This window comes from Planococcus citri, chromosome 4 (genome assembly GCF_950023065.1).
Source record: "Planococcus citri chromosome 4, ihPlaCitr1.1, whole genome shotgun sequence".
Classification (NCBI taxonomy): Eukaryota; Metazoa; Arthropoda; class Insecta; order Hemiptera; family Pseudococcidae; genus Planococcus; species Planococcus citri.
In genome coordinates this window covers 65,287,777-65,302,393 of record NC_088680.1, presented here as the reverse complement: position 1 = coordinate 65,302,393, position 14,617 = coordinate 65,287,777, and the positions used below count along the sequence as shown (strand labels likewise).

The 14,617-nt window shown below is 37.3% G+C and overlaps 1 protein-coding gene and 1 long non-coding RNA gene across 2 annotated transcripts in view; one reads left to right on the top strand and one right to left on the bottom strand.

Annotated features, from left to right (window-relative positions):
• Nucleotides 1-14,617, top strand: part of LOC135845869 (pikachurin-like) — a 71,797-nt gene that overhangs the window by 42,742 nt on the left and 14,438 nt on the right. Inside the window, exons 4-10 of the mRNA XM_065364719.1 lie at nucleotides 7,109-7,310; nucleotides 7,423-7,567; nucleotides 12,739-12,928; nucleotides 13,037-13,173; nucleotides 13,271-13,494; nucleotides 13,583-13,811; nucleotides 13,901-14,154. Coding sequence (XP_065220791.1) covers nucleotides 7,109-7,310; nucleotides 7,423-7,567; nucleotides 12,739-12,928; nucleotides 13,037-13,173; nucleotides 13,271-13,494; nucleotides 13,583-13,811; nucleotides 13,901-14,154 — 1,381 coding nt within the window. The remainder of the gene's footprint in view (nucleotides 1-7,108; nucleotides 7,311-7,422; nucleotides 7,568-12,738; nucleotides 12,929-13,036; nucleotides 13,174-13,270; nucleotides 13,495-13,582; nucleotides 13,812-13,900; nucleotides 14,155-14,617) is intronic.
• LOC135845870 (uncharacterized) lies at nucleotides 2,811-4,125 on the bottom strand. The gene is made up of 2 exons (XR_010558851.1): nucleotides 3,185-4,125; nucleotides 2,811-3,018 (listed from the first exon to the last, which is right to left on the bottom strand). It is a non-coding gene; the product is annotated as an uncharacterized LOC135845870 (long non-coding RNA).

The window sequence follows — 14,617 nt, the reverse complement described above, 5'->3', positions numbered from 1 at the left end:
CGCAGCTCCAATTGCCCGTCCGGACCCACAAATTGAACTCGACGCGGCCCGCCAGCGAATTTCGAGGTATGAATACATCATGGAAAATTATCGCGAATCGGTGCAAGATAGAGATGCGACGATTCGCCGCTTACAAAATCAATTGCAGCACCAGCGAGAAGTCAATCGCCAACTACGTAACGAGAACGCTACGCTCGTAAATCGTAACCAAGCTACCAGGCCGCCGCGAGTCAATGTAGCCAGTCGCAATATGCCTAATCGTAACGCAGCTGTTACTAGTACCACCGATCAGCGACGTGTATCCACGACTTCGACGACTTCGACGAATACCGATACGACTCCGGCAAATACCGCTACAAACGCGACGACTTCGACGACCAACGCCACGAACGTGACACCGCCGACACCTGGTATGTCTTCTGGAAACGTAGCGACCGTACGGCCTTTCGATAATGCTACGTCTCACCGCCGACCTACGAATTCGCACGCTGCTGCCGCATTGTCCAACTACGAATACGATACGCCGATGTGAGGTCTACCCCAATATAATGCAGATGGATCGATCGCAACCATGGGCTTCCGACCCCTTCGATCTGGTCCAGCGCCAAGCAACGACAGATACGAAGCGATTCCACCAACCGCACGCAATCCAACGAGCAAATTCATCACCGAGCCTGCGAAACCTGCCGAGAAACAAAGACCGCACTGCATGGCCAATCTTTCGAAAAGCCACAATCGTTTCTACAAAAAATTCAAGATCGACTCCAAAATGCTCAAGCCGTTCTATCCGCTCAACGCCCTACCTCACGAGTTTACGACACTTGGCGTATTCGTCGGCGAAAATGACGCGAGATCGGCGGTCGCCGCACAAGACGTGTTATTGGCTGGTGATGGATTTGTGCTAGGTGTAGCTGAATGGATTATGTACCAACGCGATATACGCGAATACATGCATCCCGGTCTGTATGGACGCGAGATTCGTATTCGAGAATTCATCAGCACACTCGCAAGTTTCAAACGGTTACCGCCTCGCCTCATCGTCTCCATTGGTAATCTTGATGCGTTCGATAATTTCGACAGCGAAGAATTTCAAGAACTATTCCGCAGAATGATCAAGATTTGCCGCGAACGCGGAGTGCGTGAAATTTACGCTGTGCCAATTATTCAACACGCGGAACAAGATGAAACTGTATACGCTTCGGTCATGTCAGTGTTTGAGGTGAACTACAGCACCATGCTCGGCGGACGCTACGCATTGATCGACCCTTATCCGTGGTTCGTGAACTACACCCCGACAGTAGGTGAACGACCTCCCATGTACACGATACAGGAACATGAGGAGTTCGCGGTATGGATACGGCACACGTTCATTCCGCCGACCAACGATGCAAGCGAGGCAATACGTCAACGGTATCGAGAACCCGAAAATCTCATTCGCAACCCGACGGCAGAATCGCAATCCGAAAATGAATCTTCGTCGACGACTGACAACCGCCAGCTGACGCATGGCCCAGCTTCGACGTCGCGCGACGCTCAGCCGCACCATGCCGTCCACGATTTGACTGAAGACGATGCCCAACCTGGACCATCAACGAAAGCCGCGCACACCGAGAGTTGGGTAAACCTTACCGCCGGCCAAGACTCCGAAAACCGTACCAACGACGACGTTTCAACGGCCGAAGAAAAAATTGACGAAAGCGAAGGTTTTTCGGGCGTTCGAGCGAACGAACAGGAAGCACGGCCACCAACGCCTCAGCCGGATAACAACGACGATGCCGATAACGATTCCGTCGATTCCAAACTCCATATTGACGAAGACATGAAATCGTTATCTACCACGGTCTCAGAGCTGAGCGACGATGAAAATCAGCAAGCTGAGAATACTGGAAAAACCGACGGCGATGCGACAACCGCTCCAAATCTAACCACGGACGAAGAAATGCTCGAATAAGGTTCGTTTGTACAATTTATCACTTTCAATCTAACAGCATGATATTGACGTACGTCATTGTTATTGCTTACTTTTGCATGGTACTATGAAGCTCCTGCTGGAAAAATGTAGACCAGAAAAAATTGAAAAAGAGGAATTTTCCCATTCTATTCAAAATCAATACTCGTACGAGTAATTTTGCATCGATCTTTTGGTAATAAATGTTGGAACTTTGGCAACTAAGGATTTTTTATCGATGCAACATGTTTTCTTAATTACTCAAAAATTTTCTCGTGTAGTTTGAAAGTGATAAATTTCGTTACCTTCGTTCGAATACTACCCAATCTTTGACATAATGGAGTATCCATTAAAATTACCAATTGTGACTTTCCTGTAAATATTTACCACCGAATCGTGACGTAAGCCTAAAAAAGCGTGTTTATTTAAGTTTTTTACAATGTTATGTAGTTGTTTGAGTTAAAATTAAGCAAAATCAAGATTTTTTTTTGAGAGGTTATTACTTTGGCATTAGTTGTAAGGCGTACGTATGTACCACATTTAGAGTCTTAGGACTAAAAATAACCTCGAAGAGTTGTTTATTGTTTTTCGACAAGTATTACCCATTTTTACTTTTTTATTTTTTTTTCTTCTTTTCTCTTTTTAGTATTACGTTATGTTTGTACTTTACGTTTATAATTTTTCTACACGTTCGAGGTGGTATAACAGTTCGTGTATGAATTCAGTGATTTTTTTTTTTTTTTTACGCTATGTCTACGTAAGTAGCATTTCTTTGTCTTAACGACCTTATTTTTTATCGTTGATTATTTTCCCTATGTTTAATTTCAAAGACTGAAATTTTAAGACTGAGTGTCTAAATTAGTTAACGAAATAGTATTGATATTTATTTTTATTTTTTCTCAATAAACAATAATCAATATCCTATAATGCATGTTGTAACTCAAATACAAATAAAAGTACAAACTTATTCTTAAATTTGCACACTTTTCTTTCTACAATTTGCACTTATTTACTAAGAATATTTACGACGATAAATAGAACCGGCTCGGAGGCGCTAATGACCCATAAACCTGAAACATAAAAATAGAAACAATTGTGTTAGTATACAAGGTGTATAATTACGAGCCTAGTTTAAATCCAAATTTAATATTTTTTTTTTTTTTTTTATTTTATTTTTGATTATTATTCACAGTAGTTACATCGAAATAATAGCAATAGTTGGTAACCGGTTCTTACCTGTTTTGGACATGTTGACTTGGACATCGAACTCGCAGCTACGTACGTAGCTCTTATTCGCTTCATCGTTCAGAGCTCAGGCGGCTTATCTTCAATCGATCCATATTCTCACCTTTTTGGACGGATATCTGAAACAAAAAAGGATCATATTATTGCTAACTGGCAACTTTTTCGATGTCGTGTATCCTAGGCTAGAGCTAGGTAGTTACGTGTATTTGTTGAGTACATTGTATTTCGAGTGATCGATCTCTGGTGGCTCAGTGGGTCACGTACGCGCCTGCTTCAACACCTAGGGTGCGCTGTGGTTCCAAATTTGAGAATTTTCTTCTTTCTTCTCTGCTCACCAATTTCTCATCCGAGAAACTCATGGGGGGCAGCAGGGTCCGTACGGACAGTGTTATCATTAAGTCATGTCTATGTCTCACACCGTGATTTCCTCTGCTGGGAACTTAGCTCGCTGAGTCATAGCTGAGTAAACCTCGGAGGGCATATGTTAGACGGATATGCCTTAATGGTAACACGTATGTGTATAAACAGGTAATTTAACCCTTCCAGCACCGTTCGGTGATGTGGTTGGTAACAATGAGTGGTCAAGGTGTCAAATGAGCCTTCCAGCTTCCTTGGCAACTGGACCAACTCGTAGTTCGTTTTCGTGAAGCAAGCGAGTTGCCAAGATAATATGTCCTTAATTCTTTAGAGCTCCGGCCCTAGGTTTAAAGTGTTCTTGTATATTTTATAATTTAGTAATAATTTAGTAGTGTTAACGTAATTGTAATTCCCCCCGAATAATCGTTGTGTTGAACCCTTTGAAGTGCTCCGAGTCGGTTATAAGTTGTCTTTATTGACAAATACATTCGTTTACACGAACTTTGCGTATGATATTGTATTGTGTTCGGTAGTGTACTAAAAGCCCTAGCCGAGGTAAGTAATTAGCTTTATTACGATTACACCAGTGCATTTTCCGTCAAGTATTACCTACTTATTTGAGTAGGTAACCTGAGTAGGTATTGAATATACGTACGTATATTCAACCCATTACCTACGACACAATATTATTTTATCAACGTTAGCTAAATGGAGAATCGTTACTCTTAAGGTGGTTTTCAAAATAACCATTCCATTTTGGGGTAGTTGTTTTGGAAAACAATGTTAGCTAGATAGAAAACTGTTACTCTTAACGTGATTTTCATAATAAACATAGTATTCGGAGTTTTTGAAAACAACGTTAGCTAAATGGAAAATTGTTACTCTTAAGGTGGTTTTCAGTATATAAATTCAATTTGAGTTAGTTTTTTGGAAAATCACTTGAGCTAAATGTTGATTCGAGTCCTTTATTAACATGATTTTCAGATTATATATTGTATTTTGACTAGTTGCTTTGAAAAACAACATTAGCTAGATAGAGAATCGTTACTCTCATCGTGGTTTTCATAATATACACTGTATTTGGAACGGTTTTCTGGAAACAACATTACATTAATGGAAAATCATTACTCTTAAGGTGGTTTTCAAAATAACCATTCCATTTGGAGTAGGCAGTTGTTTTGGAAAACAACGTTTGCTAGATGTTGAATTGTCACCTTTAACATGAGTTTCAGAACATACATATATTCTGTTTTCAGTAGTTGTTTTGCATAACAACGTTAGCTAGATAGAGAATTGGTACTCTTAACGTGGTTTTCAGAATATACATTCTGTTGGGAACATTTTTTTGGAAACAACGTTAGCTAAATGAGAAATCAGTACTCTTAAGGTGGTTTTCAAAATAACCATTCTACTTGGGTTGTTATTTTGGAAAACAACGTTAGCTAGATGGAAAATCATAACCCTCAAGGTGATTTTGAAATTTGGCATATTATGTCCTATTTTCAAGTCCTTTACCATCAAATAGATTTTAAACGGTTTCGAGCCATATTTAAAAGCAAATCTGGAGTCTCTGGAGTCTGGACAATTTTCTCAAATCAATTTCCAAAGATAAAATTTAAATTTTACCCATTTTCGATATGCTGAGTTGACTTGAGGTGATTTAAAACTATTCTGGAGCTTCTAATCACATTTTAAAATTTTCAGTTTTCTTTTACAACGTTAGCTAGATGAAAAATTGTTGCTTCTAAGGTGGTTTTCAAAATATCGATACATTTTATTTGAGGTAAGTACTTTTATGGAAAGAAACGTCTACTATGATGTGAAATCAATATTTCTAACGTAGTTTTCGAAATATAAATTCTATTTGGGCTGGTTTTTTTGGAAAACAACGTTAGCTAGGTAGAGAATTGTCACTCTTAATGTGGTTTTCAGAAGATACATTGTAATAGGAACAGTTTTCTAGAAACAACGTTAGTTAAATGGAAAATTGTTTCTCTTAAGGTGGTTTTTAAAATAACCATTCTATTTTGAGTACTTGTTTTGGAAAACAACATTAGCTAGATTGAGAATTGTCACTCTTAACGTGGTTTTCAAATTATACATTGTATTTGGAACCGTTTTCTAGAAACAATGTTAGATAAATAGAAAATTGTTAATTATCAAGGTGGTTTTCAAAATATGCATTCTATTTGGGGGTAGATGTTTTGGAAAACAACGTTAGTTAGATGTTGAATCATCACCTTTAACGTGGTTTTCAGAATATATAAGTATTTTATTTTGAGCAGTTGTTTAAACAACATTAACTAGATAGAGAATTGCTACTCTAATCGTGGTTTTCAGAATATACATTGTATTAGAAACCGTTTTCTGGAAACAACGTTAGCCAAATGGAAAATTGTTACTCCCATGGTGGTTTTCAAAATAACCGTTCTATTTGGGGTGGTTGTTTTGGAAAACAACGTTAACTAAATAGAGAATTGTTATTCTTAATGTGGTTTTCAGAATAAACATTGTATTAGGAACACTTTTTTGAAAACAACGTTGACTAAATGGAAAATCGTTACTCTTAAGGTGGTTTTCAAAATAACCATTCTATTTGGGGTGGTTGTTTTGGAAAACAACGTTAACTAAATAGAGAATTGTTATTCATAACGTGGTTTTTAGAATATACATTGTATTAGGAACCCTTTTTTGGAAACAACGTTAGCTTAATGGAGAATTGTTACTCGTAAGGTGGTTTTCAAAATACCCATTCCATTTGGGGTAGTTGTTTGGGAAAAAAGCGTTAGCTAAATCGAAAATCATAACCCTTAAGATGGTTTTTGAATATGCATTCTTTTTAAGAATGTTTTTGAAGAACAACGTTAACTGGTGGGAAAATAATAACTCTTAAGGCTGTTTTGGTGTGTTTTTTGCTCAAATTCTTCGATAATTTACCTGTGTTTAGACCTTTTAAACTGTTTTTATGTCATTTTATCCAGTTTTAATGATTTGTTGTACATACAAATTTTGTCATTTCTGCTCTATTTTGCTGAAATTTCATTAATTTTTCGTAGTTTTCAGCAATTTTTAGGTCGATTTTGAAGGTTTTATGGTACGGGACAAAATTTTCCAATTTGTATTGAAATTTTTCGATTATAATTTATTGTTTGCCAACCAGTTCTGTAATTTATCAAAAAATCACAATTTTTCCAACTGTAGGCACATACTATGTTTTTCTCAACTCATTTGTCAAATTTTCAGCTTTGGGGGATTGGCTGACTTCCCCCTCCCCCAACAAGATACGGCCCTGTTATCATCGTAAAAATATTAAAACATCGTTTATCGAAGTGTAAAAATTACATTAAAAATTGGAGACATAATTTCAAAATGTGTGAGAAAAAAGAAATATGAAATATATTATAGGTATATTAACGATACGTTAAGAATTGAAGTCCAAAAATATTCGTATAAAATCACAAGCGTTTTAACTTTATGAATTATTAAACGATAACGAATAAATATAATTTCAAGCCTCAATAACTAACACCTTTTCTATTTATGCATTTGGTTTTTCAGACGTGGAAATCAGAATACCTCGATTTTCCGGCCAAAGTTGGTTAGCATTTCCAGCTCTGCGAGCCGCTTACAAACATATCCAATTAGAAATCGAATTCAGGCCCGAAAGTTGGGACGGTATCTTATTTTTAACCGGCGAACGAGACGACCTAGCCGGAGATTTTGTTTCCGTCGTATTGTACGAAGGTTTCGTTGAATTTAGGTAGGTATTGCTATTCTCGATATATTTACCTATTCAATGCCGTAGGCTGTAGCCCATGTACATAAACTAACATCACTAAATAAATATTCTTACGCTTGTTAAAATATTACAGATTCGATTGCGGCAGCGGGGTCGGCGTTGTTAGATCGGACGAAACTGTTCTGCTGAATAAATGGAATAAATTGACCATCTACAGGCATCGATGGGACGCCTGGATACAGCTTAACAAAGGCAAACATATTCAAGGTCGATCTAAAGTAAGTACGAGTATACTTACGTTTCGAAATACATCGCACGTTCGTGATAATGCGATATAATTTGCATGTTTGGACGAAAAAAATAACAAAAATAAAAATTTAGTCGAAAGTGGTTATTATAATGATGTAATGCTGAAGAAAAAAAAACGAATGATTAAGTATGAGTCTTTTTTCTCATTTTCGAACCCATTATTAGCGTATCGAGGGTGGGAAATTTCAAGTTTTCTCTGCCGTCTCCCCTCAATATTAAAAAATGATCTCTAAATCATACTGAGAAAATGAATTCAGCACATTTGAAAATCCATACTTTATTTCCATATCTGAAACGATTTGAAATCTTCAAAATTAATTGAAACAGATAATCAACAAATTTGAATTTGAATACGAAATTGAATCATATTCGTATTAAAACTGACACTGGAAACGAAAAGTCAGGGAGCCCATTTGAGGATAAATTGCACCCCCCCACCGGTCGATCCTCCGGGGCAACTTTATTCTTAAAGAGGGAGTCCTAAGGAACATTTCTAGCCCTTGTACTCCAAAAAAAAGTGACCCTACTTACAAACTGGCGGCCATTTTTATTGACAAGTAAGCCGAAATCGCAAATTTTGCGTTCCAACATAGGACTTGCACGAAATTTTTCGAACTGTACAAAATTAGATCGAAAGATCAGGCAAAAATTCATCACCTGTCAAAATTTCAAGTGCTAAAGTGCGTTTTTCGATTTTTGGTGAATTTTTAAAAATCAAATTTAGGCCAAAAATAAGGGAAAAAATCAAAATTTTACCAAATTGACCAAGAAAGCTGAAATTTGAGATACACCCTATTTTCGACATGAAAAATCGATTGGAAACTGTTTCAAACTGTTTTGAGGAGTTCTGGAGCCTCCAGCAGATTTTTGAAACTCGAAATTCCCACAAAATTTCACCAAAATGGAGTTGGAAAGCTGGAATTTATTCTGCAAACTAATTTCAATGCGCTAAGAAGTACTGCAGGTAAATTTCGAGCTGTTTTGGAGCCTCTGGCGACTGTTTGGTAATTCCTGGAGCCTCCATCAGATTTTTGAATCTTTAAATTTTCACAAAATTTCATCAAATGGCGATGGAAAGCTGAAATTTACTCTACACTCCTATTTTAACATCCTCTGAAGACAACTTCTAGTGGGTTCAAATCATTTTGGAGCCTCCAGCGACTTTTTGAAAATTACTGAAGCCTCCCGTAGATTTTTGAAACTTGAAATTCCCGCAACATTTTACCAAATGGAATTGGCTAGCTGAAATTTACTTTGCAAACTAATTTCAATGCGATATGAAGTCGACTACATGGTGGTTTCAAATGGTTTTAAATGATTTTGAAGCTTCCAGCTACTTTTTAGAAGTTTCAATTTTCCAAAAAACACCACATGACCTCTCAAAAAGTCGCTGGAGGCTCGAAAACGACTTGAAATCCACCAGCAGACGACTTCTTAGCGTATTGAAATTAGTTTGCAGAATGAATTTTGACTTTCCATCTCCGTTTGATGAAATTTCTAGGAAATTTAAAGTTTTAAAAATCTCCTGGAGGCTCCAGTAATTTTCAAAAAATTGCTGGATGCTCCAAAACGACTTGAAATTCCCCTGCAGTTGACTTCGTAGCGTATTGAAATTAGTTTGCACAGTAAATTTCGGCTATACAACTCCATTGATGAAATTTTGTGGAAATTTCGAGTTTCAAAAAATCTGCTGGAGGCTCCAGAACTGCTCAAAACGGTTTGAAACAGTTTCCAATCGATTTGGCATGTCGAAAATAGGGTGTATCTCAAATTTCAGCTTTCTTGGTCAATTTGGTAAAATTTTGATTTTTCCCCTCATTTTTGGCCTAAATTTGTAATAGTATCGATTGGAATAAATACGATTGGGAGGAATAATGATAATTACATCATGGGGATCATTACAAGAATTATTCCTTAGAGAAGGAATAATTTCCTCTTCCAAACTAGCTCAAAATGCGGAGAGTAGCCACCCTTCCTAACCTTACTATTCATTTAAATAATAAAGAATGTTAAAGAAAACACTCAGGTGAACATTTCGCACCTCGGGAGTTATAAGGTCACATCTCAAAAAAGTGAAATTTTATAGGAGAGAGATTTTCTTTTTTTTTAAACTTGATTCATTATTTTTATCAACTTATAATTAATTGTGAGGAATCAATAGCACCTCATTTTAAAGATCTGGTATCCTACCTTCATTTAGCATAAGAACACTTTAAAAAATAAAATCTTAAAGAGGAAATATTTCAATGTTTGGAATACATTTTGAGTTATTATAACCTTTCATTAAAGTTGATGTGGAGGCGAAAGGAAGCATCCAAAAAAAATTTCATGATAACAAAGTTGTAGAGAATTAAATTTCCAATCGACATAACGTCGTTAGTTTTTTTCTAAAGTGCTTAGTGTTTGAGTTTTTCTCAAAAAACTAAAATTTCATGATATGTGCAAATTCATTTTTCTGAAAAGTGATCAATTTAAAAAAAAATTTCCATTTGGTACAAACCAATAAAAAATGCACTCCTTGTGACTATTTCTAACTGACAAACATTCAAAACAATCAAAACTATTTGTTAACACTTTGTATGTACAAAATTTGCTCAAAAAAGGTGGAGTTTTTTGAGATGTGCCCTTATAACTCCAAACAACTTGCAATGTTGTTGAGATTTTGAGTTAGGCCATTTGCGTTTTTTACAAGATCTAGATGATGTACCCAACTCAAAGTGTAATTTTTGGTTGAGGGGGGTCATACAAACCCCAAAAATGCAGAAACATCAAAATCAATTTTTTTTGAGATGTGACCTTATTACTCCCGAGGTGCGATTTCATGTCCCAAAAGTTGATGTATTCATGAAATATTACAGATAAATCGATACTTTCTATGATATATTAGAAAATAGCTTTAAACAGTGCAACTTAATAATACAAGCTACCTAGACATTACTCCTGCGTCCACGTAAGCTTGGTTGCATAACCTAAGTTATGAATTATACATTCGTCTACAGTAAGCATAATCAAGGAAATAATTAAAATTAATAGGAACGCCTGATGAGATTGCGCCCTTCGTCGTTCTACCTACGTTCATGGTTCACGCCAAATCCCCACATCCGCAGGCAGATATTTTTGATCAACATATTAGTAAAGAAGTTAATCTAAAAGAGGTATTTGATCGGGAACAACGGCAAGAGAATAAACGAAATAAGCTATGCAGATGACAAAGTGATCCTTGCTGGGACAGAAGCAGAGATGCAGAAAATGATCGACCGAATTAACAGTGCAGGATTAAAATACGGAATGAAAATAAATGCAGGCAAGACCAAGGTGATGAGGGTCACAAAAGGAGATGATAAAGTGGTCAAAATCAGCATCGGATCACAAGAAATTGAAAATGTAAACCAATTCAGATACCTTGGAGCGCTGATAAACAATGATGGCAGAGATAATAAAGAAATTAAATCACGGATTGGAATGGCAAAAACCGCTTTCAACAACCTTGCCAATGTGCTGGGAAATCGAACGATGAGTATAGATCTGAGGAAGAGAATTATGCGATGCTACGTATGGACTGTTCTGAAATATTCCTGCGAAACATGGACCATGAGTGCAGAATGCGAAAACAAAGTATCCGCTTTTGAGATGTGGTGCTATCGAAGGCTACTACGAATCTCATGGAAGGACTTCATTACCAACAAGGAAGTATTAGCAAGAATAGGAGAGGAGCGGAAAGTCGTAGTTGAAGATATCAAAACTAGAAAGCCAAAGTATTTAGCTCATAAAATACGAGAAAACGGTATTTTCATGCTAGCGATACAGGGGAAAATCCAAGGAAGATCGACGAGAGGGAGGAAACGATCGGAGCTGTTAACAACAAACTCACCAGCCAACTCTCCCTGTAAGACCCTGAAAGAAACGATCAGATAGGTACGCTAGATACCGGCTAATATAGATGGACATATACGCTATCTCCTGTAAAGGAGCGCGACTACGATGACGACGACGATCGGGGTAAAATCCCATGATAAAATGTACGCGTTAATCTACTCACCTATGGGTCCCCTAATACTAGGCCCGAACGTAGATTCTAGTTTTAGAAACACTTTTGTAGGGTTGCCACATCTCCCAGTCCGGATTCTGGTGAAGGGTCCAAGAAATAAAGAGATAAGTAAAGGATCCCCATCGGGGGTTACGTTGAGCATTTGAAATAAATTTGTATTAACCACTGAAGGTGGATTGAAATAATTAAAGAACTAGCACGACACATTCTATGTTAAATTGAGTAAGATCAAAGACAAGACCTTGCCATCGCGAGTAGCAGGAATCAAGTAAGGAGGCGAGCTCGACGTTCTCAGAGAGATACCTCGAGTTCGCGAATCGTCTGTTATGTCATATAGTTCACACATTGTCATTTACTGTTAGGGTAGATAGAGAGATGCCCAGGGGGATCGTATGATCGAAAGATCTAGAAGAACCAAAATAAGATGACCTTCACAAGGTACATCTTCGAAATATTGCTTATGCAATATGTACGACATGAACTACCTATGGCAGTCAGGGCATATTTCCCCATTACAAATTTGATTTTCAAAAATTCACCAAAAATCGAAAAACGCACTTTAGCACTTGAAATTTTGACAGGTGATAAATTTGTGCTTGATCTTTCGATCTACCTTTGTACAGTTTGAAAAATTTTGTGCAAGTCCTATGTTGGAACGCAAAATCTGCGATTTCGGCTGACCTGTCAATCAAAATGGCCGCCATTTTGTAAGTAGGGCATTTTTTTTGAGTACAAGGGCTAGAAATGTTCCTTAGGACTCCCCCTTTAAGAAAAAAATTGCCTCGGAGGATCGACCGGGGGGGGGGGTGCAATTTATCCTCAAGTGGGCTCCCCGACTAGAAAATTGTAACGTAAAAAAGTCTCAATTTAACGCCTTACCATACTCGAGTTTTTCATTTTTTCATCGATGTTAATAAAGTTGCATAACCAGTCCGCCGTAGATACGAGTTCTTTATGTTAATAAAATTGCCTAATCGGTTCACCGTAAATACGTTCAATCGTCTTAGCCTCTTTGGCTTTGCTTATTGTTGTACATACATACATTTTCTCGTAACCTGATTGTAAAATTTATGCATTTGTGTGAATTTCCAGGGATTATTTTCACGTATTACTTTCCGCGAACCAGTTTTCATCGGTGCTCGAGGTAATACGACTGTGTTAAGTGACAAAATGCCCACCGATCGAGGTTTCAAGGGCTGTGTTCGATACTTGGAGATCAACGGAGTGCTATATAATTTCGCAGCGTCTCCTTTAGGTGATGCAGTCGCCGGATTCGATGTTGGTAAGTTGAATTAGATTAAAGAATTGTGTGATATGTATTTGTATTTCTTCCAAACAAGTCACATTGCTTATTTTAATTCCGTATTTGTTCGATTTTTTACGTTTACAGAGGAATGTGTCGCAGACAGATGCAGTAATATTCCTTGTAAACATGGCGGTAAATGTGTGACGAGTGACGATTCAGCCACTTGTTTATGTCCATTGGGCTTCATCGGAGATTTATGTGAAACTAGGTTAGATTTACAGGTAAGATTGTCTTCTTTTTTGTAATATGCATACATGTGCATTTTTACTCCTTTACTCTGGAATTCTGAATGATTCCATGAAATTTGATCTGTAACAGGTGCCAATGTTCAACGGTTCGAGCTATCTCAAGTATCACGGTCTGGGTTACAGCAGTTTATCGTGGCTGGACATCGAAATGATCCTGAAGCCGCTTTCGGCCGACGGTGTGATTTTATACAACGGTCATAAAATTGACGGAATGGGTGATTTTATCGCTATTTACATGTCGACTGGTTATTTGAATTTCGCCTTTGATTTGGGTACCGGTGCTGCTACTTTGAGGTTAGATCTTACGAAACTGGATGTACATATTAGTTGTTGGTTTTGGGTGAATGCTATACTAACAATAAGGTATTTTATTGTGTCACAGGAGCGCTTATCCAATCGCTTTGGACGAATGGCATACGTTGAAAATATCACGAACTGGACGTTTAGCGGTGATGCGAGTTGACTCGCAACCTTATACCCAAGTCATGACCCCTGGAGCTTTCGTACAGCTTTCGCTGAATTTGAATTTATACGTCGGTGGTGTGCCGAATTTCGACATCATTTCGCCTAAAATTAAGACCACCGCTTCTTACGTTGGCTGTATACAAAAAGTTCGTACTAATGAGTCCTGAAATATGTACAATCCTCCAATGAACGATACTGACTGATTTATTGTTGTTGTTTTTGTTGTTGGATATAGATCGTGATCAATGAAAAACCCATGCATATTTTGGCCGAAGCGTTAGCCGGACTCAATATGGATAACTGTCCGCATCCTTGCCTGGCTAAGCCTTGCGGTCTATACAATGATTTACAATGTGAACCCTTGTACGATTCGTATAAATGTGTTTGCCAACGGAACTGCTGCTCAGAGTTGTCAGACACCGTCAGTAATGTGGCCACCTTTAACGAAGATACTTTTTTACATTATGTTGATCCAGAGCTAAACAGAAGGTATGTATAGAAATACATAACTAATACAAGATGTTTTATTGTGAAACCACACCACAAGAAAACGAATGAAAATTGACCTTCTTGATATTTGGCTCTGTATTTTAACAATGATATTATTTTTTTGAATTGAAATCTTCATTTCCAAAAATGTTCAAATCACAATGAGAAAATTAAAGTTCAAAAGGTTTTTGCCCTACACTCCCAAAATCCTATTTTACCATAAGGTGTCAACCAGCTCACTGTAAATTTTCTAAGGAAAAAAACTGAACTGAGTGCGACAAATTGATCAGTCTGTTTGAATTAATTTTGACACATTTCTCGTTTTTAAAATTTTTTTTCATGATAAATTTGGTGATATCTATTTGATGCGAAATTCCAGCATTTTTTGTCAAGATGGCTGATTTTTTTAAAAATGAATTTTAAGAAATTTTAAACGACACTTAGATACAATGTTTTGGGTAAT